Here is a 24,132-nt window from a genome sequence, read left to right on the forward strand (position 1 = left end):
GTTTCTGCATTTTTTACAGCTGGTTTTGGATATCAGAATTATTGTCAAAAATCAAGAAACATCGAAAATAATCTAGGAGATGTTTTATTTCATGGGCGTGTGTTTCTGGATTATTCAGCTCTGTTTGTTTTGCTGTACTGCCAGCTTTACTTTTTGTTGTGGTTTATTTGCATTTCAGAGGTCTGTATTTAAAGCCTGCTGGGGTTTTGTCACTGGACCTTTGTCTATTGGTCACAGAAGGTTCTCCTTTGCCTTTGTGCTCTGTGTGTGTGAGGAATAGAGAAAGTGGCTGAGTTGCTGAGAGGATGGGGGAGATGCTCGTGGCAGGTAGACTGTGAGCTGGGCAGAGATCTGGGGCTGGCTGATGGGTTTTGTTGGAATTCCAGAGAAATGAGGCCATAGGTTGGGGAATTCTTGATATTGTTTTCAAAGCTTTCTGCTGCTGGGTCAAACTCCCTAAGGATCTGGATATGAAAATAATCCTGGTTCACAAAGAGGCATTTGCATGACTGTGATGCCATCTTGTCTAAGCAGGAGAAGAGTCTTGCTGAGTAACATATGGTTCGGTTTGCAGGACTAGATTCTCATACACTATTTTGTCTGAGCTACTACAGGATTTTATCATTCCCCACATGCAGGCATTTTTTTTCCCCTGCCAAAATGCAGTTCTCTTCACGTTTATAGGAGGGGTCCTGATGAAGTCAGGGTTTATCAGTTTCCTCCCCCTACAAATCTCAGCCTCCCTAGATCTGGTACTTGGTTTTAGAAATAGAAACTGCTTACTGGGAAATCCAGCAAGCAGTTCCTCCTTTTTATATAAAACCAGAGATGTGCGCTGCTCTGTTGGTATTAGCAATGTTCTGTATTGAAGTACAGCTTGAGATGGAGGGGGAAGGAGTATTTGTAGGATTGAACATCACAAGCTGATTTGCAGTGTAGGCTTCAGGAGACAGGGTCACTGAACCAAAAAGGTACAGAGTAGCCTTTAGTAGGATATACATCTCTTTTGTAGAACTTATTTTTCGCTTCTCAAATAATTATAATTGAAAACGACAAAAAGACAGTCTCTGGTGACTTGCCCAGTCAAAGTCACGTATGAGTGTGTGTCATCACCAGAGCATTTCATTATTGCTATCACAGTTAATCTGTCAAATATGGACCCCTCGACTTGGGTGTACATATGTGTCTTAAACAGGGAGGAATGATTTCTTATGCTCAGTCTTTTAAATACATTCCCATTAATTTATATCTACTGTCATTGTTGAGTCTAAGCCTTCATAAAGATGTAGTGAGTGCCTCTGTGATGAACAAAGACTGATTGGTTTAAAGTGAGATTTAAGCTCACCCAGAAAATAGCTCATTCAAAATGATGCTATCAGCTAGAACCTGTAAAGAAAGAAAAGTGATGTGGAACAAGTAAAGTAACATGGTATTTCACATAGTATTGAGCTATACAAATGTCATTCATTTTAAAGGCTAGACTCTGAACTACAAAGATTAACACACAACTGTCAGTAGGATAGGTTGCAAGGAATTTAATACCTATTTTAGTTTCTTGCTTTATCCTTGGATTTCTCTGTATGGAAACCATTGACTTGCTCAGTAGTACTCATTTGTTATGTTGTTGTAGTTGTATGTTGTTATAAGTGTTTCGAAAAGAGTGCTTTTCATGAATGTGTGCTTTAAATGTCAGTACCTAACACTAGGAATCCTCAGTTTTGTGTGTAGTGCATTTAACCTTCTATTTTCCTAAATCCAGTCACTTAGGTAGACTGATTCCACCTAGCGTTGCTTACTAATTATATTTATATACATATATGCATATGATTTCAAATTAACTTTTCTAGCAGAGCCTTCAAAAAGACTGACAATTATAGGAAATCACTGCATGGCTGCTAAAATCTCACAGCATGAGTGCCAGAACTGACAGATCTAGGCTTCGGGACATGGTATAAATCATCAGTGGAGGAAAACACCCTTCATAATCAATTACAGACAATTACACACTGCTCTGCAGCTGATTTTGCCACATGGCATTTAAAGATTCCAGCAAAGATTTGTTTGTTTTAAATGCTCCACTGCTTAGAAATGCTTGTAAAGCATTAACTTAGAGCTGATTAAATACAGTGTGTTGGCCAAAGGAAAAATACATTGGGGATATAATCATGCATTGGTGCATGATGTTTGGACACGGTGGGGCTTTTTCTTTCTGAAGTGCAGATCTGGGGCTGAAGTCCTGTCTGAGGCTGGTACTTCCCTTGGTTCTGGCCTCTTAAAAGCAGAAAGGAAGCACACAAAGAATATTTTATGGTGGAGATCTACCTTTCTGTTGAGATTGAGGTCCTGTTCAGTGCTTGCTTAAGCCATGCTGACTTCTGCCTTGCTTTAATTAAGCACTCAGAATAGTTCCTTAGTGTAGTGTTGTCACTTAAAACAGGTGTCACCAACACACTGAGTAGACCTTGAAGAAGTCTAATCCACCTATATCAGATGTCCTTCATTGCTTCTCTGCTCTGGCTTGGCTTTGTTCCTTTATCTCTGAGAAGAGATAAAGGTGGTGAGCTGGGTGACTGCCCAGAACTTCATGCATTCTGACTAGATGTCCAGCTGCTGCTTCTTGGCACCTGATAGACCCCAGAGTGGCCCTGAAGTCTGTATATTGGCCATGTACAATTACAGGCTTGCTGCAAATACTCACTATGGCTTCTATTAGGCCTGTGTCCAATGTACCTTGAGTCTTTGCATAACTGAAAGCAAAAAGAGCATCCACATTCTTGAAGGCAACACCACATGTTGAAATGTAAGGCTCATGTCACGAGTGTCACTGATTCTTGAGCCTGCATGGTAGGAGGTTGGAGAGCAGTGCTGCAAGGAGCAAGGTAGTAAAGAGGCTTTCTATATATGCTCTTACTTAAATGTATACATTGAAGTTGACCGTGTCTACTGACCTTGGAGTAGGTGGGGTTTTCTTTATTGTTTGATAGTGCGCTCTAAGGCAACAAAAGGGATGAGTTCAAAAGGTTAATTCTTGACTACTGCAGAAAAGTTGTAAGGCCATTTTGAAACAGAAAATCTTCTCCAATCACAGGCCAGCCCGGGCTGGCTTCATCTTTTCTGGAGCAGATTTTTATAGCCCTTGAGCTCCCATAACTCCTTGTACTGCTCCAGTTAATCAATCAGAAGAATATTCCCTGGGAGTACAGTCCGTTTTTCTTCTCTCAGGCAGTAAGTTGTTCCTCTGGATCTCTCATCATTCCTATCCCCATTAATGCACTCTGGTTACCTACAGCATCTCTGGCCAGTCATCCAGTTATTGTGTGAAGTAAACACGTGCAGTAGGGTTAAAAGGGAAACTGGCAGAGTCTTTAATCTGTTTTTTTCTATACATTATTACTATTTAACTTCTGTGTTTAAAATGCCTCACCAGAGTATTTCCGTTTATTGCAAGTTTACATTTATAGGTTTTAGCCATGCTAAGACTGCTGAATTGTAGGGTAAAAGCTAGGGAGAAGATGAAACTCAGGCAGGGATCTGAACAGTGTCTAATACAAATATTGCATTCATGAAGAAAAAGACCCCAGAATGTTTTGGGCCATTTCTGATACATAAGGGGTATCTGAATTTGACAGTTTCACTTCCATGCCTTCCTGATGTTCCATGAAAACAATGGCTGTAATGACAAAGAAAGGCAAGGAAATAAAGGCAATGTTAATAAATACAGGAGAATCAAGACTCGTATAAAGGTCTTGGTAGAATGGCTGGAGAATAATGGGTGGATTTTGGAAATGTGGGGGAAAGTGGTCATAGAGTATTAGTAGGTTTGTAGTGAGAGATGGTAAAAACGGAATCCAGAAATAACAGGAAAATGAAATTCAGGGGAACTCATAGGGGACAGAGGAGTTGCCACATTGTTTAGGGACATTTGCACATCTCGTAGTGCTGAGCTGGTTCATTTCATAAAGCATCATTTTTGAATCATAATGAAAATGAGCAGAAATATAAGCAAAAGGCTGATTCCAGCCCTGGTTCTTGTGCTGGCTTGCCATAATGCTCCAGCAGATGTGTTCCCCTCTGTAGACTGGGTATGGCAGCATCTCTCTTGGACTCTGCTCAGCATTCATTTACTGATTTATTTAGAGCTATGTAGTCTGCCTGAAGAGTAGTTTTCTGTTTGTATCCCAAGTGGTCACTGGATCTATTATCCCAGAGAAATGTGCCAGGCACTTAGGTTTGCCAAAATAAATATTAAGATTGAAGATGGTGGAATGAATGAGTGGGGTCCAGCTTTCCTTTAAATGGTACCCTAATTTGTGCAGTTATACTCCCTTGTTCCATAGACACCTTAGTATCTTGCATGCAGAAACTGGAGCTTCTGATATCAAGAAAGGTCTGTCAGCTGCAAAACTGATTACCAAGACTATTTTTTTGATAGTAATACTTAACACTTTTTCCTTATGAAACCTCTTTCCAGTTTTCATCTCTAGTCCTAGAAAAAGGTGTCAAGAAGCCAAAACCATTTGATGAGATGGGTTTGAGGATATCTTCCTGCAAAAAGACCTCTTAAAACAAGTGGTCAAGAGTTATGAAATCTGTTTAAGAGCATTAGCCTTGTCTTGTCAAAATACGTTGTGTAAGAACATGACTTGAAAAAGCCTTCCAGCCCCATTCTGAGGAGCTTGAGTAATTCCGTGGACTGAGATGCTGTAATTGCTGATTGGGCTTAATATAAAGAAGCCAGTAATATGGACTTCTCAGGTGTCATGGAGACAAGAGGATTTTGTGTTCATATCACTCTGTCACTGATTTGCACTTTAATGCTATTAGGATCTATTTGCTTATAATTGCTTCATCTAGTTATAAGATCTGTGGAACAAAATTGTAACCTGGTGACATTTTACGTAAGCAACCCTGGATATTACATGAGCAAACCTGGTGTCAAAGTTGACTGCAGGCGAAGAGGACGAAGGTCAACAGTGGTAGTTATTCTGATGCTCTAGGCTTTGAGCTTGGGCAGGGTCCCAGCGATGCTGGCTGAGAAGCACCTCCTGCCACCTGTTGTGAGGATGGCACCAGTGATGGCACTGTGAAAGAACCTGCATCCTGCTTTGGCCACCAGATTTGGGCTTGGCCAAGCTTTTCATGGCTGAAGAGAGAAGGGGGATTCACGCTTAAAGGAGGGGAAGACTGTCAATACAAGCATTTTTGTTTTGTCTTCATATTCACATGAAACTCTGAGGTCAGCAGACAGCAGGTTGCTGCTTGCAGGTTTGGGGAAAGAGCCTTATGGAAGAGTCACACCAAAGCAAGTTTTGTTACATGGATGGAAGAGCTGTCTCCTTTTTCAAAGCAGTTATCACTGTCTTTGCTCTAAGGAGAATGTTGAGACCCATGAGAAATCATACTCCAAAGTGAATTACATTTCAAAGCATTGGGCATTAAATTATTTTTAGGAGCTCTTCTCCACACTGCCTGCAGAATCTTTAATTAAGAATGTAGTTAACTGAAAACTTGAGTATCCCCCAATTATTGTGACAGCTTTTTCATGCTTTCAATATTGAATGCTTAGAAAATATAGAATCGTAGAATCATTTAGGTTGGAAAAGACCTCTGAGGTCCGCGAGTCCAAACATGAACCCAGCACTTCCAAGTCTACCGTTAAACCATGTCCCTAAGCACCACATCTGCATTTCTTGTAGAGACCTCCAAGCCTGGTAACTCCACCACTGCCCTGGCAGCCTGTTCCAATGCTTTTGATAACCCTTTTGGTGAAGACTTTTTTCCTAATATCCAATTCAACCCTTCCCTGATGCAACTTGAGGGTTTTTTCTTCTTTTCCTATCACTTGCTAATGGGGAGAAATACAAAACCCACGTTGCTACAACCTCCTTTCAGGCAGTTGTAGAGAGCAATAAGGTCCCCTGTGAATGCTGCATCCCTAGCAGTGTTTAAGGCCAGGTTGGACGAAGCCTTGGGTGGCATGGTTTAGTGTGAGGTGTCCCTGCCCATGGCAGGGGGGTTGGAACTAAATGATCTTAAGGTCCTTTCCAACCCTAACTATTCTATTATTATTCTGTTATTCTCCAGGTAAACCAACTCCAGTTTCCTCAGCCATTTCTCATGACACTTGTGCTCCAGGCTCTTCACCAGCTTTGCTGCCCTTCTGTGATGAAAAATATAGGGGCTTTTGCAAAAATAATGTTTTTAATCAAAAATCCAAAATTTCAATTTACTATTAACACCAAAAAAAAGTAAAATTATCTTCAGAGTGAATGCATTTAAAACTGACATGGTTTTTGACCTATGGAGCAGACACAGCCTTGGCAGCAATTAGAGTTACTATTGTGCTTACAGGGAGGGAAAATACGTGAGAATCATGCACTAGAAACAGAACTGTAGGTTCACTTCCTAATACCACTGTTCTGAGCTGGCTTGGTTATCAGGTGCTGCTGGGTTTCAGATTTTGGGTCAGAATTACATCTCTGCCTTTCTTTTTTGCATCTTGTATAACAACAATAGGTGTCAGCCGACTCGAGCTCCTCCATGAATTCCAACACGCCTCTGGTGAGGATAACCACTCGCCTCTCCTCTACTGCCGATGCCCCCATGCTGGCAGGAGTCTCGGAATATGAATTGCCAGAAGACCCAAAATGGGAGTTTCCAAGAGATAAGTATGTAGTCTGTTTCCTTTCGCACTACCTGTAATGTGTCCTTTTAACTCAAGAAACCCTGGGAAATCTCAGTTACCCAAATCTCCTGAAGATCAAGATGCAATTCAATTATCTGAAGTCAGTTTGTTTAAATAGGAACTAAATTTTCTCTGCCTGTTGTTCTGGTTTTATTTTCAGATTTCTTGCGGGTTTTCAGATATTCTGCTAAAATGCATCTCCTCTATTAGGAAAAGAGTGAATCTGAAATGTTATCGCGAAATATATGTGATCTAGACTGGAAGAAATAGCCACATGCAAGCATTGGTGAAGCACAGTCAAGATTTCCTCAAGCAATACCTCTGTACATTAAAGCATGTTCTTCAGTTATTACTTAGTTAATATTTATAGAGCAGGTAATACAATATCATGTAGGAGATAAAGTCTAGAATACAGTATTAGACAATCTTTTCTTTCTGTCAAGACTCTGGGTAGGATTTGTTTTGATTTTATATTAGCCTGTATTAATGGAGATGGTGATCTTTGATTTAGGGGGACATTTTGCATATTGTGTGCATATACGTATAACTTCTGTGGCTTAAAAGTATTAGGTTTCAAGCAGAGCTTGCTGAATTTTGATATATGCAAATTCATGTGGCTCCATAATGTTTTCTTCAAAGTCTGTTGACTAACATGCAGAATGAGCTTCTGAATAATCTAATTAAAGATGTAACCATATTTTTTAATATAAAGAAGGCATGTAAAAGAGAGATAATGCTAATACAGCTAGAACCATGATTATATATTAACGTTAATACTAACTTGAAGAAGTCTTTAGGTGGCTTTGAGAAAATAACCCCTTTTATCATGAACAGTTCTCTTTGAAAGTTCAGGGTTGTAACTTTCGGATGGCAGAGCTGTAATTCTGACCCTTCTGACAACTGTTCTGGAAATCGTTTTAATGATGTAGCTGCAAAGCAGTGCAAAATGCTGTAATTGCCACCTGCAGGATTCTAGTCAACAGTGGGGGCCTGTATATGTGCTTCTGTCAGCCCGGACCCTGTGGGGATACACTAAATGCGGAAAATTTTAGAGTGCTAAACATTTCAAACCAGCATTCAGCACAAATGGCGGTGGAGCAGATTTGCAATGAAAGGAGGCTATTTAGAGGCAGTTTATTAGGTTGGGGGGCAGGAGGCACACAATGAGGGGTTTGTTACTTTAGTCCTAGCAGGGCAATAGCACATAAATTAACCAGTTCCCAATGCAAATGTTTGTTCACTGCCAAGATCCTAAATTCAATTTTAGTTCTGGAGTGACCTCAGCATAGCATACGCTGCCCTTCAGTCTTTGCACCTTTTAAAACTCGCATTTGCTTTAGAAACCGATCCAAAACAGCTCGAGGAATTCTAACCGAGGCAGAGACCGCATCAGACAAGGAGTCAGCGGGCTGCCGTCCGGAGGAGCCACCTCTCACTTCTGCCTTGTGCCCAAGCAGATAAGCAGGGTTTTCAAACCACTGAGCCTTGGTTTAACGCTCTCCTGTGGATGATATGACAATCTCTCCCTGTATTTCACTGGGGAAGACAGAAGTCCATGCTTTAAGAATGAGTCCCTGCATACACTGTATCCATGAATCTTGCTTTTGGCCATGAAAAGCCAATCCTGAAGAACTCGGTTATGAAAATGCTTATCTGAGTCTGACCCCTCCTCTGGATAACATTAGCAGCATCAAACTCATCAACCACCCCTCTGGATTTCTGCTATGGCACTGCTTCTGATTGTTATATGATATTCTCTGCAAGTAAAGAAGCCCAAATCTGGCCCTTAAGCATTTAGGCTGGAACAAAAAAGATTTTACCCAGAGGCTTTGAAGTTTCTTTTAATTCTATCTTTTTATCGTCATAAATCTGAGGTTGACATCTCTGTGTCTGTTACAGCTGAGCAGGTTTTGCAGGCAGGTATATGCTCTGCAAAATACACTTTGCACAGCACGCTTAATAACTGCTCCTTTTAAAAGGTTTCTGACGTGGATACTGTGATTATAACCGAGTTTCAGTTTCTTCCAGTCTCTGCTTCCCGCTTTCTGAGCAGAACCTGGGTGCTTGCAGGCAGGAGGCATCTTCTGTTACCCTCCTACATGACACTTGTGGCAAAGAGCCTGCAGCCAAGAAACACCCTCTATGCTAGACCCAGCTGTGGGTAAATAAAGCATCCTGTCTTGCCCCTTAAAGGATCAAAGGGAATGCGTGAGGGTGTTGGATCTTGCTGGGGTAGCTGTAAAGAAGGCAGCTTGTAGGGAATGCTCGGATGTGCCAAGTGCTTTGTCCCATGGACTTGCTGCCGGGCAGGGAGAGCATCGCCTCTGTATGCATGGTGGGACTAGTAGCAGAGAGCAGAGCTGGTGGCCGTGGCAGCTCCTGCCAGCTCTTCAAGGCACAAGAGCATCAGCATCACTGGAGCCTTTACTCAGTCCCTCGCAGCAGTAACCCTTCCTGAGCCTTTACTACATGTTTGTCACCAGCCACCTGGGGCAAGAGCCTTATGGAAGATACACCTCCTTTTTCAAAGCAGTTAAGTGCCTTTGCTCTAAGGAAAACATCAAGGCCCCTGAGAAATCATACTCCAAAGTGTATTTCAGAGCATCGGGCATTAAATTGTTTTTAGGAGCTCTTCTCCGCAATGACTGCCACCAACCTCCTTTCTCTTCCCTCTCATCTTCTCTCCCTCAAGAAGGCAGCTGGGTGGCCATCTTTTCAGCCGTACAACAGAGAAATGAGTTTGATAATCACCCCCAGACCTACTGTCTATCCTGGCTGATTAATTACATCATTACATACATTAATGTAATGTAATGTAATTACATACATTAATGACATCATTAAGCAAATCCTCACAGCCCGTGTCCCCAGACAGAAAGCAAGAATGAATTTTGAGCTAAAATTACGCTGCCTGAGAACAAACTTGATTTTACTTTCTGTTTGAACTGTGCCATCGTATCGCAGGAGTTAATATCTAGAGCATCCCCCTGCTCTTGATACCACCCTTTGGCACACAAATCATCAGCTGCCCAAAAGCGACCACATGGCAACACTCCCAAAGAAACTTCTTTCATCTCCTTGTGGTCAGTGTGAAAAAGAAGATGACTGGCCGTGTTACAGGGACAGGAAAAGCTCATGTGTTGATTGCTGCTTTGTGAAAGCTCTGCCCCTCCATGCTGTGTCTCCCTGCTACAGCCTCTTAGTACAAGGAGAGGGAGAGCTTAAAGGCTGGGTTTAGTGACTGATCTGCCCTTTTGAGATGCTCGCTATCCCATCCCTAAGAAAACATACTGCGGTGCACGTGAAAACTGATGCATACACAGAGTCTCATTAGTTCCATATGATAAATGCTTCGTGCTACAGCAAGATGCTGAAAGCTTTTTATATTTAGCCCTGGAATTTCACTGGCTGCATCCCTTCACCAGATGCTGAGTGTTAATCTCCTGTTTGCACCTCTAGGCTGACGCTGGGTAAACCCCTGGGAGAAGGTTGCTTTGGGCAAGTCGTCATGGCCGAAGCGGTGGGGATTGACAAAGACAGGCCTAAAGAAGCAGTGACTGTGGCAGTCAAGATGTTGAAAGGTAAGAAAATTGGGTGATTAGGGATCAGAATGGGTGATATGGCAGTCTTCATCCACGAAAAGTTTCTTTTGTGGCATCTGAACTCTGTCATCATGGCGGGGTCAAAGAGCACATAGCTGACCTCAGCCTTCAGCAGTTTGGGGTGTAAATCTGTGCCCTTGACAGCCTGTTTGTCTTGAGCAGTGAGTATTTAGGAGGCAGGAGATATATTAGCATCGTGTGGGTCTCTCTGCTTTTGGTTTAGTTCATGTCAGGGGCTGTCAATATGTGTATCCCAGCCCATTCAGTCCAGGTGGTTGGTGCCTATTTATTTGGGATTTAATTATAAGGTTAGTTTGCAGGAAAGGCATAGTTATTGGAGGTTTGATAGCTAAGGACAGCATTTTCGTGTCTGATACTACTGCTGCCTCTTAACATACAACATTGAAGAGCGGGTCAGTTTATCAGAGACTGAGATTACTTTTGTTAGGACATAACATATGACTTTGTGTAACATACAGTGTATATAGGAAAACAAATCCTATATTCTTCATTTGGAAGCACAAGTTTTATACCAACTGGTGAGCCTTAGTGAAGTTCAGGGTGGCATACTTAGAAAATACAAACTGAACCTGTGTCTTGTACAGATGATGCTACAGAAAAAGATCTGTCTGACCTGGTGTCAGAGATGGAGATGATGAAGATGATTGGGAAGCATAAAAACATCATCAATCTCCTTGGAGCCTGTACCCAGGATGGTGAGTAGAGAAAAGAAAGTAAAGCAAAGCAGGACTTTCCACCAGGTCTGCAAAAGTCTCATTAATCATAATTTTTCAAGAGTTTTTTAAGGAAGCAGTCATGCTGTGATGGGATTTTTAGATATTTCCTTAGCTTAGCAGCAATATTTTAACTCCTGTCTCTCATTATACTTGCAGCTTTAATATGAGAAAGGGTACTATATCAAATGAAAACTCTAATCCCTGGCTGCAGGGGAAAAAATGACATTTTCCAGGGGCTTTACCCATGCCTGTTGTTCAGAATTATCAGAGCTGCTTTAGTGGAACTTGTATCCCATGAATTTGAATTGAGCATTTTTACTCTCTGAAGACCACAGTGTTTTTATTGAAAGCTAATTATGTCACGTAAAGTGATGCAGAATGGCATAAATCTCTGGAAATTAAAAAAATCTTAAGCACTTTCCCTTTGTTTGAGATCTCACAGCATTTCCTGACTGAAAATGCTTGCTGTTCAGTACATGGCATGGTCTGGAAAGGAACAGTCGCTGGCTCAGGGTTTAGGTACTTTCAGACACTAATTGTAGCTCTGCCGCTGTCCTGCTATGGAGCTTTGGGCCAGTCATTTGGCCAGGTCTAGACCTCCTTTTGTTTCAAGTTGTCCTTACTGATTTCACAGTTAAACATTTATTGGTTCAGTTTATTCATTATAGAACACTAAAAGCTTCTTCACATAAAAACATTTTACCCTTTGACCTTACTCTGGTTTTCACACGCCTCTGTTTATCCAAAGGTCCGTTGTATGTGATAGTAGAATATGCTTCCAAAGGAAACCTGCGTGAGTACCTGCGAGCACGTCGCCCCCCGGGGATGGAGTATTCGTTTGATATTAACAGGGTACCAGAAGAGCAGATGACATTCAAGGACTTAGTGTCATGCACCTACCAGTTGGCAAGAGGCATGGAGTACCTGGCTTCACAAAAAGTAGGTAGAACTCAGCAAATACTACACAGAGTACGTGATGTGTGTATTTGTTTGGCACTTTCTGAGTTTGGTTTTGTTCTCATCTCGTTTATGTTCAGGAATTTATTGGGAAAAGAGCCCTTCTAAAATGAGTTGCGTAATCCATGCTGTTGGAGAGCGGTGGGAAAATTCATACACTTGAAGTTTTTAATCACTGTTTAACAATATTGCTAAAATGAGGCGCAGAATGGATCACTTAAAGTAAATACTGTGTACATATCTGCTGTTTGAATTCATAAGCACAGGTGGTCACTTGATTACACAAGTCACATTATTCCACCCCTGGGGCAGCAGGCACCATTTGCCTTCTGTTTCCAGTCAAATCAACCAAATCATTTCATACAGTGATGGAAAATAAACGTGTTCAGTTACTTAGAGGGTTTACAGAAAGATAACAGGCAGAGTTAAGAAGACCACAAGATGCCAGGGCAGAAATGAACAGAAGAGGCAAAAATAAATGGAGTGAATTAGTCACTTAAATTATGCGCTTTACTTAAAACTGGTGTTTGTCAGGAGAGCAAGCTTATTGAAAGAATTCATTTATCCTGTCATGTCCCTAGACATTTATTTCTTCAGCTTTTCTTTTTAACCAGTAATTTGATTAAATTATAGTTACGAAACCTTAAATATCCCTGTATAACTAACTGTAAACATACTGTGGCTTGGTGAACAAGCAATCATGAATACCCCGCGTAGTGTTCGGACCCAGTGGCTAAACCAGAGCACCCGATATTGATGATAAGTGCTTCCTGCAAGGTGTGGAGTGGTTAGCGGGATTTATACTAATTTCTGGTCATGTTCACTCCCAAGTATGGAGCTGTGTTTAACCGAAGACCAGAGCTGAGTGTAACCCTCCATTCCTGTTGTGTGGAGTCATGATTTTACTGCTTTTCTGCACTTGTAGAGGTTGTGTGTGTGTAATCTAGATCTAATTTTGCTTTTACTCTTTAATTTTGAACCAGTAATTCTTAGCATAATTCTTAGCATAGTAGGGTAGTCAGGGCAACATGCATGGCACCAAGACAGAAATCTAATGGAGTAAGCATAAGTCCTGTGTTATGTAAAGCACCTCAGGATATCTCTTTTTGAGAGTAATGAAACATTTTCCTGGCAATGAGCCGTATCTCAAGAAAATAGAACTGTTGTGAAGGGAAAAGGAAATCTTTTGATTATCAAATCTTGAGAACAAGCATCCACCTGAGAAGCTCAGAAGTGCTGTTGCAGAACACTACCAAGAAGGTGTGAGCTCACAGAGATGCACAGGGCATCATTTCACCTTGACACAAACCCTTTGCAAAAGCACTTGGTCAGCTTGACAGAGTGTGAGGCATTGCACAAGGCAGAGGGAAAACAAAGGCAGCACATACTAAGCTGTGCATTCTTGTTCTTCAGATATCCCACCACTTCTGTTTGTATTTTACTAGTTCTTTTGCCCTTAGGGATCCATTTACTGAACTGAAATAATAAGAGCTGGTCTTCTCACAGTATTTCCATCATGCAGGAACTGTGAGAAGGCCAGTGTGCTTGTTGTTTCAGTCCAATAAATAACTCACTGAGACTTCAAAAAAAAAAGAAGTAAAGATGTTTGGGCACCTACTTTTTGCCTTACATAAAGTTTTTGCCTTACAAGCAATTGTGCGTAGAAACAATATCCCATTTCCAAAGTTGGTTGGATGCTTTTTAGAACTCTTGGCATGCCGTCTCTAACCTTCCAGGACCATGCAAGAACCACAGGGGAGCTCCAGGAACAGGGGCTGGCCCAGATTCTTGCAAAGAGACAGCAAATGGTTAGGGCCAGAGTGTCAGCTAGGAAACCTGTCAGATATGGAAATCAACAGGGGGACCGTTTAGAAGATAGGAAGAGCATTAGTTGCAAAAATGCAGGATATGAGAAGTATACTGACAGAAGGTGCCAGGATTTGACTCACTTGGTGTTACATTCCATTTGAGATGCTCAGCGGTACCCCCAGCCTTCTGTTCTGGAAAGGCTTGGGTCTGCTGCAGATCCTGTGTCATCCCTGGTAGTCTCATCCAGACACCTTAGATATCCTAGAGTATCTCAGATGACATTATGAACTTGTAGTTGGTTGGCTGCTTTGAGCTCATAGTGTCTCAGAGGGTGTTCTTATACATATAAGAATAAGGACAGGGAAGAAGGAAGGCTGACCTATGTACATTTTGCTAAAGGTGAATTACAAGACTGATTTGATGCCGGAAGCATGGACTGTTGTCTGGTCCTGTGCACATAAAGGCATTGCTGGAGCAGGGTTTTCCTGGCAGTTCCCCATGGCTAAGCCAGTGAGGAGCAGAAACTTCATTTTACCCATGCAGGATAAGAGATCTCAGCAAATTGCTGGGGCAGGTTATAATGCAAGAAAGAAATGGGCTCTTGTCTAATTTTTGTAGTGGTTCAGTCCAGCATGTCCATGCACATGCTGAAATAAAGAGTGTAATAAAGGGTAATCCAAAATTAAGGGGGAAGGATATTTAACTTGAAAAGAAGTAGAATATCCTAGGGGGAATCCAAATACGATGTTTCTTACCTTACCATCTTGTATGAACCCTAGTAAGGCAGCTTGAACACAGGAATAGTATCCGGAGCAATCACAATGTACTTTCAGTGTCAGGAATCAGTTACAAGTTTTCAGGATAATGCTGACATGAAGGAAAAGTCTTTGAGGAGAGAGCTTTGATACTGAAACTGAACATATTGTTTTAAAAGCAAACAGCCAAGCCTAGACTGTTTTGGGCTTTTTCTTTCCTTTTCATAACTAAATTGTTATACTATTAGGTTTGAAGTAAATTCACACACTCTAGACATCTAATTTAAAGTTATATACTGTGGTTATATTTCATATTAAGTTCTTCTATATTAAAAATGGTTTCACTGCTCCAGACTGTCAGGTTTTAGCTCTGGTGAGATGATACATAGTTTAAGAGAAGCAATATAACGTTCATTAATAGTATCTGTAATGAAAGTGCTGCAATACCTGTACCTGGGCACAGGTAATGGAGAGTGAATCACAAACACAACCTGGCGTGGTTTGTGTCACCACCGAGGCTGTCAGCCTTAGCAAAATACAAGTCTTAAATAAACCAGGCTTTTCTAAGAGGCTTCTTAGGGCTGGTGTTCAACTTGGATAACATCAGATGAGAGGATGGACTACAGAAAGAAAGACAACCTTATTTCACGGGCTTTTAGTAAATGGGTGACTTTCTCGCCTTGTGATTTAGGTTAAAATCTGGAAAGGAGGCTTACTTACAGTGTGGAAGTAATCTAACTTTTACAACAGTTTATTTCAGTGAGCCTTTTTTATTTCCCTTTTCTTTCCAGTGTATCCATCGAGACTTGGCTGCAAGAAATGTTTTGGTGACTGAAAATAATGTCATGAAAATAGCAGACTTTGGTTTAGCCAGAGACATCAACAATATAGATTATTATAAAAAGACTACTAATGTAAGTGGATGGTTTTCTTATCTCAGAAAACAAGTGTTTCTTTCAATGTTTCACTTAAAAACTGCAGTTGTAAACTTAATGGGCTTCTTGTACAGCAGCCTCACTTTTCATCTCAGACAGAAAACAGGGATCAAGGACAGAAGTTTCTGTCCTCTCTTACCATGACAGTTGTTAAAAGATAACCAAAGAGGCTGTATATTGTATGATTTATTAGAAATTCTAAAATACGGGAATTGCTTTTTGTGTGTCCCTGACTCCAGTCACTTGAAATAGTGGAAATATTCCTGTTGGCTCCAGCACATTTTGTACCAAGTGGAGAATCTTGGCAAGCACTGCATGAACAGTGCTAGAAATCACCCTAATGCAAGTCCTGTTTAGGTGTTGTAATGCCACATATAGCTTTATGCTTTTTGCCTGTATTTGTTATGTTATGTACAAGTTACAGGAGTAGTATCAAATGGGGCTACAAGTTGAGAAAACAGGTTTTTACTCCCTGCTCTGTCACCATTTTGCTGTTTAATTTGTACCAAATCAAGAAGATAGGTAGTTACTGATGCCTAGTTTGAACAGCTTACACCTCTTTCCTAGGGGATCTCTTAAGATCTGATGAGCTACGCTTGGGTTTTGATGGGAACTTTGCAGTTCTACAGGCTTTAATATTATGTATAAATATTTATTAACAGTCATGTATAAGGGCTTATCTATCAAAATAAAGCATTGAGTAATTAATGGCATAAAAATGATAATATCTGCCTGCTTCCAAAATTCAGAGCCATCAGGTGTGGGTACATCAGTACTGGAAGGAGTTGAACCTTCTGACATGTAGTGCGACTCCTGGGTTCTGAGCAGGGCTGTCTCTGCGCAAAGCAACAGGCAGTTGTGACTGAGTTTTGGGTCACTGCAAAAGGTAGAACATAAACCCCAAATTCTTATTAAAAACCTTATTTATGCAGGCAGGCCTATTTTTCAGAGGATTATTTATTGGATTTTTTGTCTTTAAAGAGCTGCTTCTTGTATCGTTCTCCCAGCAAGCAATGTGGGAACTTTTTGGGGAGCCCTCAGTGCTTTTAATTTTATCTTCAATGATTCTATCCATTTTTCTTCATGCCCTCTTTATTTTAGCCCATTTTACTTTTTCTCCCTTAAAATTTTGAAGGTAAATTCTGTGCTGGTTTGCATTAGCAGACTATTCTCTAAGAACTGATTAATCTGTTAGAAAAATCAGTGCTGAAATCGTCCTTTAAATTGCTACTGGTTTAACTTCTCTTCCCTTCCCCTCCCGACTTACAGGGACGGCTTCCAGTAAAGTGGATGGCTCCAGAAGCTCTGTTTGACAGAGTTTACACGCATCAAAGTGATGTGTAAGTGGCCTTATTTGAGTGGGGTTTTGAGGGGTGGAGGGAGGGTTGTTTTGGTTTGCATTTGTGATGTTTTCAGTGTATTTTGCTGTTGTCCTTTACCTTTAAGCGTTTTTATTCTGTTTCACATATTAATAGATGGAGCAGGAGTTGCCCTTAGAAAGTGAGGATTTTCTGGTAGACTGCTAACCAGTGCTCTGTTACTAATCTGCCCAGCTTCAAAGCACATGAAAGGTGGAAAATGCTAACCTCCTTCTGTCAGTGCGGAAGTTCCCCCCCTTGAACTTATTTACGGATGTGCAGCTACAAAGAGTCTATCTAATTTGCTTGGCTTTTGACATACTCTGGACTTCCTTCAGGTTAAAAAACATGAGAGGAAAGAAAGAAAGAAAAAGTTCTTATAAAACTGCGTGCTAAGTTTAGGTCCAATAAAACATAGGCTGGATACAGTGGGAAAGTTCTCTCTGATTTTCAGAAGTGTTGGTGCTTCCCATGTAGCAGAAATCACTGGACTCTGACACTTCAAATCTTGTAATGTGTGCACAAAAGCCACTGGCTGATGCAACCCGACTGCTCAGGATTTATTCTGCTTCCTATTACTGTTTCCTACGCCCATCTACAGTACTCGTGTGCACTCTGCTTGAAGTAGATGTGTATTTTTATGCAGTGCAGATGAAGATCTCATGGTTTTTATTTCTCCAAGAGAAGCTGTTAACTGTAAAGGGCTGGATGTTTCCCAGCACTGCTTTAAAAGGTTATGCATGTCAGTGCAGGGTTAAAGGGAAAAAGGGCAGGGTGGAGAAAATAAAGGGTATCTCCTCATTCTTTAACATGGGTTCACTTCTTGAGCTGCGCTCTCCTTGAGAAAAGCATTTGCTGAGGTTTTTCTTCAGTATTTACAAGGAAACTATACACAGGTTAAGGGTGAATCCCACTTTTGTTTTAAAATAACATCTTGGCAAAAATATTTAAGGAAATGTGAAGTAAACCGCTTCACTGGCTCAGGACTGAAAATCAACCTGAGCTCTTCAGCAGCACACGGGTTTCAGTGCTGGAACTTGGAGCCTCTTGGCCCCATGGTGGCTTTGAAGAAGGCTAAAGATAATATTGTTGTAAGTTTGTGCAAACAGTTTGCTAAAATACACTGCTCGAAGCCCAGAGAGCTGCAGAGAAGCTGGGGAGCCAGTACAAGCTGTGTGCTGCAGCTTACCTGGCAAAGCTGCCTGCCAAAGAGCCCTGGGTTGCCAGCGAGGTGGGCGCTGGAGGAGGTGGCAAGCAGGCAGGAAAACTGGCTTAAAATGATCCTCTTTCATTTCCTAACAACAATTAATAATAAAAAATAGGAGGGCAGAATGCAGCAAAATATTTTTGTTTTGAGCAGTCTGCTTTTTTTCCAAAATACCCTGCCACATCATTGCAATCCAGCTCAGCTGTGAGTGTTCTGTAAGTAATTAAGCTGTGAAGACGTGGTTCTTTGCAATAGTCCTGGAAACTCGGGTGTTTGGAGCATAGCAGACAAAGGCAGAGAGTGTGTTTCTGACCTTTCTGCTCATGTCAGTCCCTATTTCTATATGCTGCCCAGGCATATATCCAGTTAATGGACTGATATAGTGACAGGCCAAGGGGAATGGCTTTAACCTGCCCGAGGGGAGACTGAGATGAGCTCTTAGGCAGAAGCTCTTCCCCGTGAGGGTGCTGAGGCGCTGGCCCAGGGTGCCCAGAGAAGCTGTGGCTGCCCCATCCCTGGCAGTGTTCAAGGCCAGGCTGGACACAGGGGCTTGGAGCAAGCTGCTCCAGTGGAAGGTGTCCCTGCCCGTGGCAGGGGTTGGAGCTGGATGAGCTTTGAGGTTCCTTTCTTCCAACTCCATGGTCTGCTTTGGGCAGATGCTGATTTCATCATCTCCTAAGAGAAGCCCCAACAGTCACTGCATCTGCCACAGACACATCTCTGTTTCCAGCAGTAAGGCAGACCTACTAATGCAGTTTTCTCTTTTATTTGTAGTTGGTCATTTGGTGTGTTAATGTGGGAGATCTTCACGTTAGGAGGATCGCCCTACCCAGGAATCCCAGTGGAGGAACTTTTTAAGCTGCTTAAAGAAGGGCACCGAATGGATAAACCTGCCAACTGCACCAATGAACTGTAAGGGCCCTTATTTGCTATACCAGGACTGGAGGGCATTAAAGTGTACTGAATTCACATGGTTAATGCTACCCCCAGCAGAATTGCTGGACTCTAAAATTATGGATATACACATGTGTAAGATATGTAAAGAAAAGGTATGAAAAGGTCTTCAGGAAATGTTTGACAGAGGATTTAAGCATCTTCTTTACACACCCTGCTGTGATCCCATTGAAAAAAGAAGAGATCATCTACTATCCTGTCTTCATCAGTGTTTTTACACCTACGTTTGCTTTATTTTAATCTCATTAACATGAAAATGCCTAAATGGCACACATATATGTAAGGTACATCAGGCTGGTTTTGTACACAACAAAACACATCTGAGAACTTCTGCGTTAGCACACCGTTATCTCCTGGTGATGGAGGGGAGGGTGTTTTCCCACTCTGATATTTCAGTGGAACCCTTAACTATTTTTAATGTATTTTTTCTTACACATTTTAATTTCTTCACTTCACAAGGACCACAATCCCCTGACATGCACAAATATTTAAGCATGAGTAATTTAAAACCACTGAAATTCCTGGGAAAGAAGGCTGCAGAATTGGGTCCACAAAAAAGCAATTTAGACACTGGGGGAGCGGGGAAGAGATTCAGGAGTAGAAATACACCTTTGCAGGAAGGGAATATCACACGGTTTTGGCGAAGTCAGTGCTTTACTTGTGATGAAGAGCATTGTGTCTGAAGAGGTTTGCGAGGAAACGCGTGATTTTAATTAAGCCAAGAAAATGTGTGTTTCTTACAGCTATATGATGATGAGAGATTGCTGGCATGCTGTGCCTTCACAGAGACCGACTTTCAAACAGTTGGTAGAAGACTTGGATCGGATTCTCACTCTCACAACTAATGAGGTAGGTAAATTGTTTCCCTCCAAAAGCTGCTGATCAGGACAAATGCTTCAGGAGACAGATGGAATTTATTCAATTATGAAATCCTGCTCAAGTTCTCTTCTTGTTCTGTTTGTCGCTGTCCTCTGAGGTTATACGCATGAAATCCTCGGTTTCTTGCCATTATGCCTTGATTTATGTATCTAAACAGAAACACATCTTTAAAATGTTTTTGTTTATTTCTCATTGCATCTTTTGATGTTTTGAGCATGGCAGTATCGAGGGAGGGACTGCATGCAGCAGGTTGAGAGGCGATGTATATGTTTCAACGTGAGGTTCATGTGAAGGAGATATGTAGAGTTCATGGTGTTTTTCATTTATCGACTCAGTTTGATTCCCAGCCATGATATCTAGGTCAGAAAAGGAGAAACTGTTGATAGTAGATTTCAGATTATATGTCTGAGAGTGAATTAGGTTCACTGAAATAGCTCTCTGTGGAGGGAAGGAGGACCCATAGGGAATGTGTGAACAGTCATCCAATTATCCAAAGGTCCTGCCTGACACTGCTTCAGGTTGGGGTGTATGAATGCAGAAAGGTTTTATTTGAAGAGCATTCTTTCGGAGGTCTGAGTTATTATTAGTTTTAGCAAGGAACACACTGATTAGGGTATTCACACAGGAATCGGCTCTCTTATCACTAAATCACATGCACCTTTGAGGAAGATCACAAGTGATGGAAATGTTGATTCTTTTGGTGGAAACTTCTTTTGAGGGAAAATGCTTGCTGTCTCAGAAATGTTTTATGGATTCCTGTTATTCTAAGAAATTATATGTGTAATGGGAGGAAGAAAAAGGGCAAAACACTCAGGGAAGTAGCAACAACTTGATTTAACAGTTTCAAAATATATTTCTCTGATTTGCTATTACTTCTTTATAAGGGAGAAGAAGGTAGGGAAAAAGATTTGGATTGTTTTATATACATATATGTATTACTTTCTGATTTTTCATAATTGTCAGAGAAATAAAAAAATGGATTATTATGCAGCTATAAGAAAGTGTGTGTGTAACAGCCGTGACAGGAGAACCTGAGTAAAGAGATCCCATTTTTTATGATCATCATTTGCTCAGTAGATCCAGTTGAAAAAGATTCTTTGGCTTCAGTAGCAGCTATATATTTGCCTGGATTCTGGTTTTAAGGCTTACTCTAAAAGGTGGCACCTTAAGGAGTGGCTCAGAGATGGGGTAGGAATATGTGTGTGCTCCCTTTAGAGTCGGTAATGTAGCTCTGCGTATCATTACCATTTTCCCCTCATCCAGACCAACTGCATCTTTTCCTGCCTAAGTTATATATGATTTCACAAGACTTGTTGGAGGTGGGCTGGCTGCCGCTGCAGAGTGCTGGGTGGCTTGGACTGGATATGCACTTGTAAATTGAAGAGGGAGGTTCTGGGCTGCAATTCTAAGCCTGGGAAAGGATATTGCTTGCTTTCTTGTGTGCATTTAACCATCTTGCCTTCCCAAGTCATGGAGCTGGAAGGATCTCAAAGGTAACCTGAAAAGGCCTTTAGGGTTCTGTCAATTACTTTAGACTAGAATCATAAGAAAAAAGGCTGGGAAAAGCTCAGGAGTACATCCAGTCCATCTGATCGGCCTATGGCAGGATCCACTATACGTTTGTCATTCCTGACAGATGTTTATGTAACTTGTCCTTAAAGATCTCCACTGCTGTATTTCTGCATTGCCCCTTGACAGTCTATTGCTTTGTTTCATTAGCTTTACTTCCTGAAAGCTTTCCCTAATCTAATCTTTCAACAGAAGATATTGGGGTTTGTCCTGTTTACCCTGGACATAGAAAGCAAATTATTTCACTTGTGTTTGCAGCATGTTTTATGTTCTTGAAAGCTTGTCATGTTCTTACTCAGTATCTCCTGAGAACTCTAGTGTGTCCCATTTTCCTCCGTAGCTTTTGAGACCTGTAATCTGTACAGGTTTCCTGAAGTTGGGTCCATCATGCCTCAGTGTGATGGTACTTCTGCTTGTCCTCTCTACAGTGGCACTTTTCCTTTCCCCCTGGAATGACACTGTTGGTACAGAGTCAGCCTAGTTTACCCAACAACTCAATTTTTACGGCAGCCAATAATAGCTTCCTCTGCGTTTGTGCAAGTGATTACTTCTGCTTAAATGGTAATGTCTTGCTCTTCTCCATAATCATCACTTGTTGGGTTTTTTCATTGGTGTTTTTTGGGGGCTTTTTTTTGTTTGCTTGTTATTTTTTTCCCCTTCCAAAAGACCCTATTTCTGATGTTTCCATGGGTAGCATGGAGTGTTTCCTAGAGCCCCAGAAGCAGAAGTTGCCAAGAGTCAACCTCAAGGGTATATTGTTGTATCAACACCAGGAACCAACCTGATACTGGGAACTTCTTATGCCCCTTTATGTGGCTCTGGCCCTTCGCATTGGATAAGAAAGATGGAGAGGGGATGAGAAGCCCACCTTAAATACTGAATTCGTAACTGAATTACATCAAGTCTTTTGATGTGACAAGCCACGCCTGATCTCCCATGAGAAAGCTCTGTTTCTTCAGATACTGGAATACCTTCTTCTGATACTGGAATACTTTCTTCTTCTGTCTGTCTAGAAAATGGTTGATTATTTCTGCTCATGTAGACCTGGTTTCCTAAGAAATACATGTCATGATTGCCCTTGTGGATTTTTTAAAGGCAAGGTAGGCAGTAATCACGGATCCAAACTGCCTTCTCTTGCTGGCTACCGTATTTGTCGGCATTTTAAAACTTACATTCACTGCTTTTAAAATGGTGAGCATTTTTTAACTATAAGATGGTAATGATTGAATTTCTGATTTAAAAAAATATGTTAGCTGAAGAGCTAAATTACCCCAAACCAAAGCACAGCAGCATAAAATACTGACTGAGGTGGAAGACTTGTCTCGTCAGTACGATCATAACTTGCGGTTTAGCAAATGAAGAGATTGCATTTAAATGAATGCAGCTGCCTTTAGAAGTTGAAAGAGAAGGAACATTTCAAGGGGAAAAATAACTTTATTCTCTTGCCAAAACTGTTGTTTCTAGCAAAAAAGCCTTAACCCAAAACTTGGATTCAGCAGATATTATTTCCTTTTTTAATGACTGCTTTGGTCATAGCTACTCTGGGACACACTCACTCACACACACACACATATACACACACACACACACATATGAAAACCCCAAAATCTGGTGAATTTATTTTCCTTTTTCAGCTCTTTTTTACGTGTATGCCACTGCATGTTTAAACACAAATTTAATATCACAGAATATAAAACAGAGATTCAAAGTGACCAAAGGAATATAATGTTGGAAGTATCCTTCCCTCACCAAATCATTACCATGTGCTAAAGAAAAATGGTTCTATTTAGGATGAAATTTCATTTTTATCATTGTGAGTGAAAAGTCCTCTTTTGATGTGGTTGACAAGTTTATTTCCAGTGGCGCGGCTAATGCTGGTGATGTTGGACTTCAGAAAAGTACTGTGTTATTGGTTTGGGTTTTCTTTCTCTATCCAAGCGTCTTGTTTTATGAGATATTTAAGCAAGAGGTGGGTTTGAATGCAATTGTGTTACAGAAATAAGTGTCATCTTTAAACTCCTCTTTCACCTATGGGATGATTAAGCCAAATCAGTGCAGCAGTAACATGCTATTGTCAGTCTTACTGTCTAAAAATGTGGTTTATTTCTTTTGTCATAGGAGTATCTGGACCTCAGTGGACCTCTCGAACAATATTCACCTAGTTACCCTGACACGAGGAGTTCGTGTTCTTCAGGTGATGACTCTGTTTTTTCTCCCGATCCAATGCCTTATGAACCTTGTCTTCCCAAGTACCAACACATGAATGGAAGTGTTAAAACATGAAAAGAAGTCATACAGAGGAATAAAGAAACAAGGACATCAAGCTACCTACCATATACAAAACAAAATCTTTTCTCCAGGACCTTAATGTTTCTGCTTGTACATATGAAATATGGAAAAAAAAGAAGAAAAAGGAGAAAAAAAAAACCCCAAACTTGGAGGAAAGCAGTTCAAAACCTACATAAAGAATCTCAGAATTCACAACTTTTAAGCATTCCCAACAAGAAGAATGTTTATGAACTGTGTCTAGATACCCATTGCTATCAATTCCCTGGCTTCCTGTAAGCTGCAACAGACTTTCTTTGTACAATGGACCAGTTGGACTTGAGGCAAACTCTGGGTCTGCCTTTCTTGTTTATTTTGTAATATTTGGAGAAAATATATGTTGGCACACACTTACAGAGC

General features: G+C 41.1%; 1 protein-coding gene across 6 annotated transcripts in view; it reads left to right on the forward strand.

The window, feature by feature from the left end:
- FGFR2 (fibroblast growth factor receptor 2) overlaps nucleotides 1–23,990 on the forward strand; it is a gene marked incomplete at its 5' end in the record, with an annotated part of 82,060 nt that extends 58,070 nt beyond the window's left edge. For all 6 annotated transcript variants that reach the window (XM_080620839.1, XM_080620835.1, XM_080620838.1 and 3 more), the window contains 9 exons: nucleotides 6,517–6,668; nucleotides 10,145–10,266; nucleotides 10,893–11,003; nucleotides 11,773–11,963; nucleotides 15,337–15,459; nucleotides 16,750–16,820; nucleotides 18,820–18,957; nucleotides 19,743–19,848; nucleotides 23,566–23,990. In XM_080620839.1, coding sequence (XP_080476965.1) covers nucleotides 6,517–6,668; nucleotides 10,145–10,266; nucleotides 10,893–11,003; nucleotides 11,773–11,963; nucleotides 15,337–15,459; nucleotides 16,750–16,820; nucleotides 18,820–18,957; nucleotides 19,743–19,848; nucleotides 23,566–23,730 — 1,179 coding nt within the window. In that variant the 3' untranslated portion in view covers nucleotides 23,731–23,990. The remainder of the gene's footprint in view (nucleotides 1–6,516; nucleotides 6,669–10,144; nucleotides 10,267–10,892; nucleotides 11,004–11,772; nucleotides 11,964–15,336; nucleotides 15,460–16,749; nucleotides 16,821–18,819; nucleotides 18,958–19,742; nucleotides 19,849–23,565) is intronic.
- Between the last annotated feature and the right edge of the window lie 142 nt (nucleotides 23,991–24,132).

The sequence above is a fragment of the Psittacula echo genome (assembly GCF_963264785.1).
Source record: "Psittacula echo genome assembly, chromosome: 6".
In the NCBI taxonomy this organism is placed as follows: domain Eukaryota; kingdom Metazoa; phylum Chordata; class Aves; order Psittaciformes; family Psittacidae; genus Psittacula; species Psittacula echo.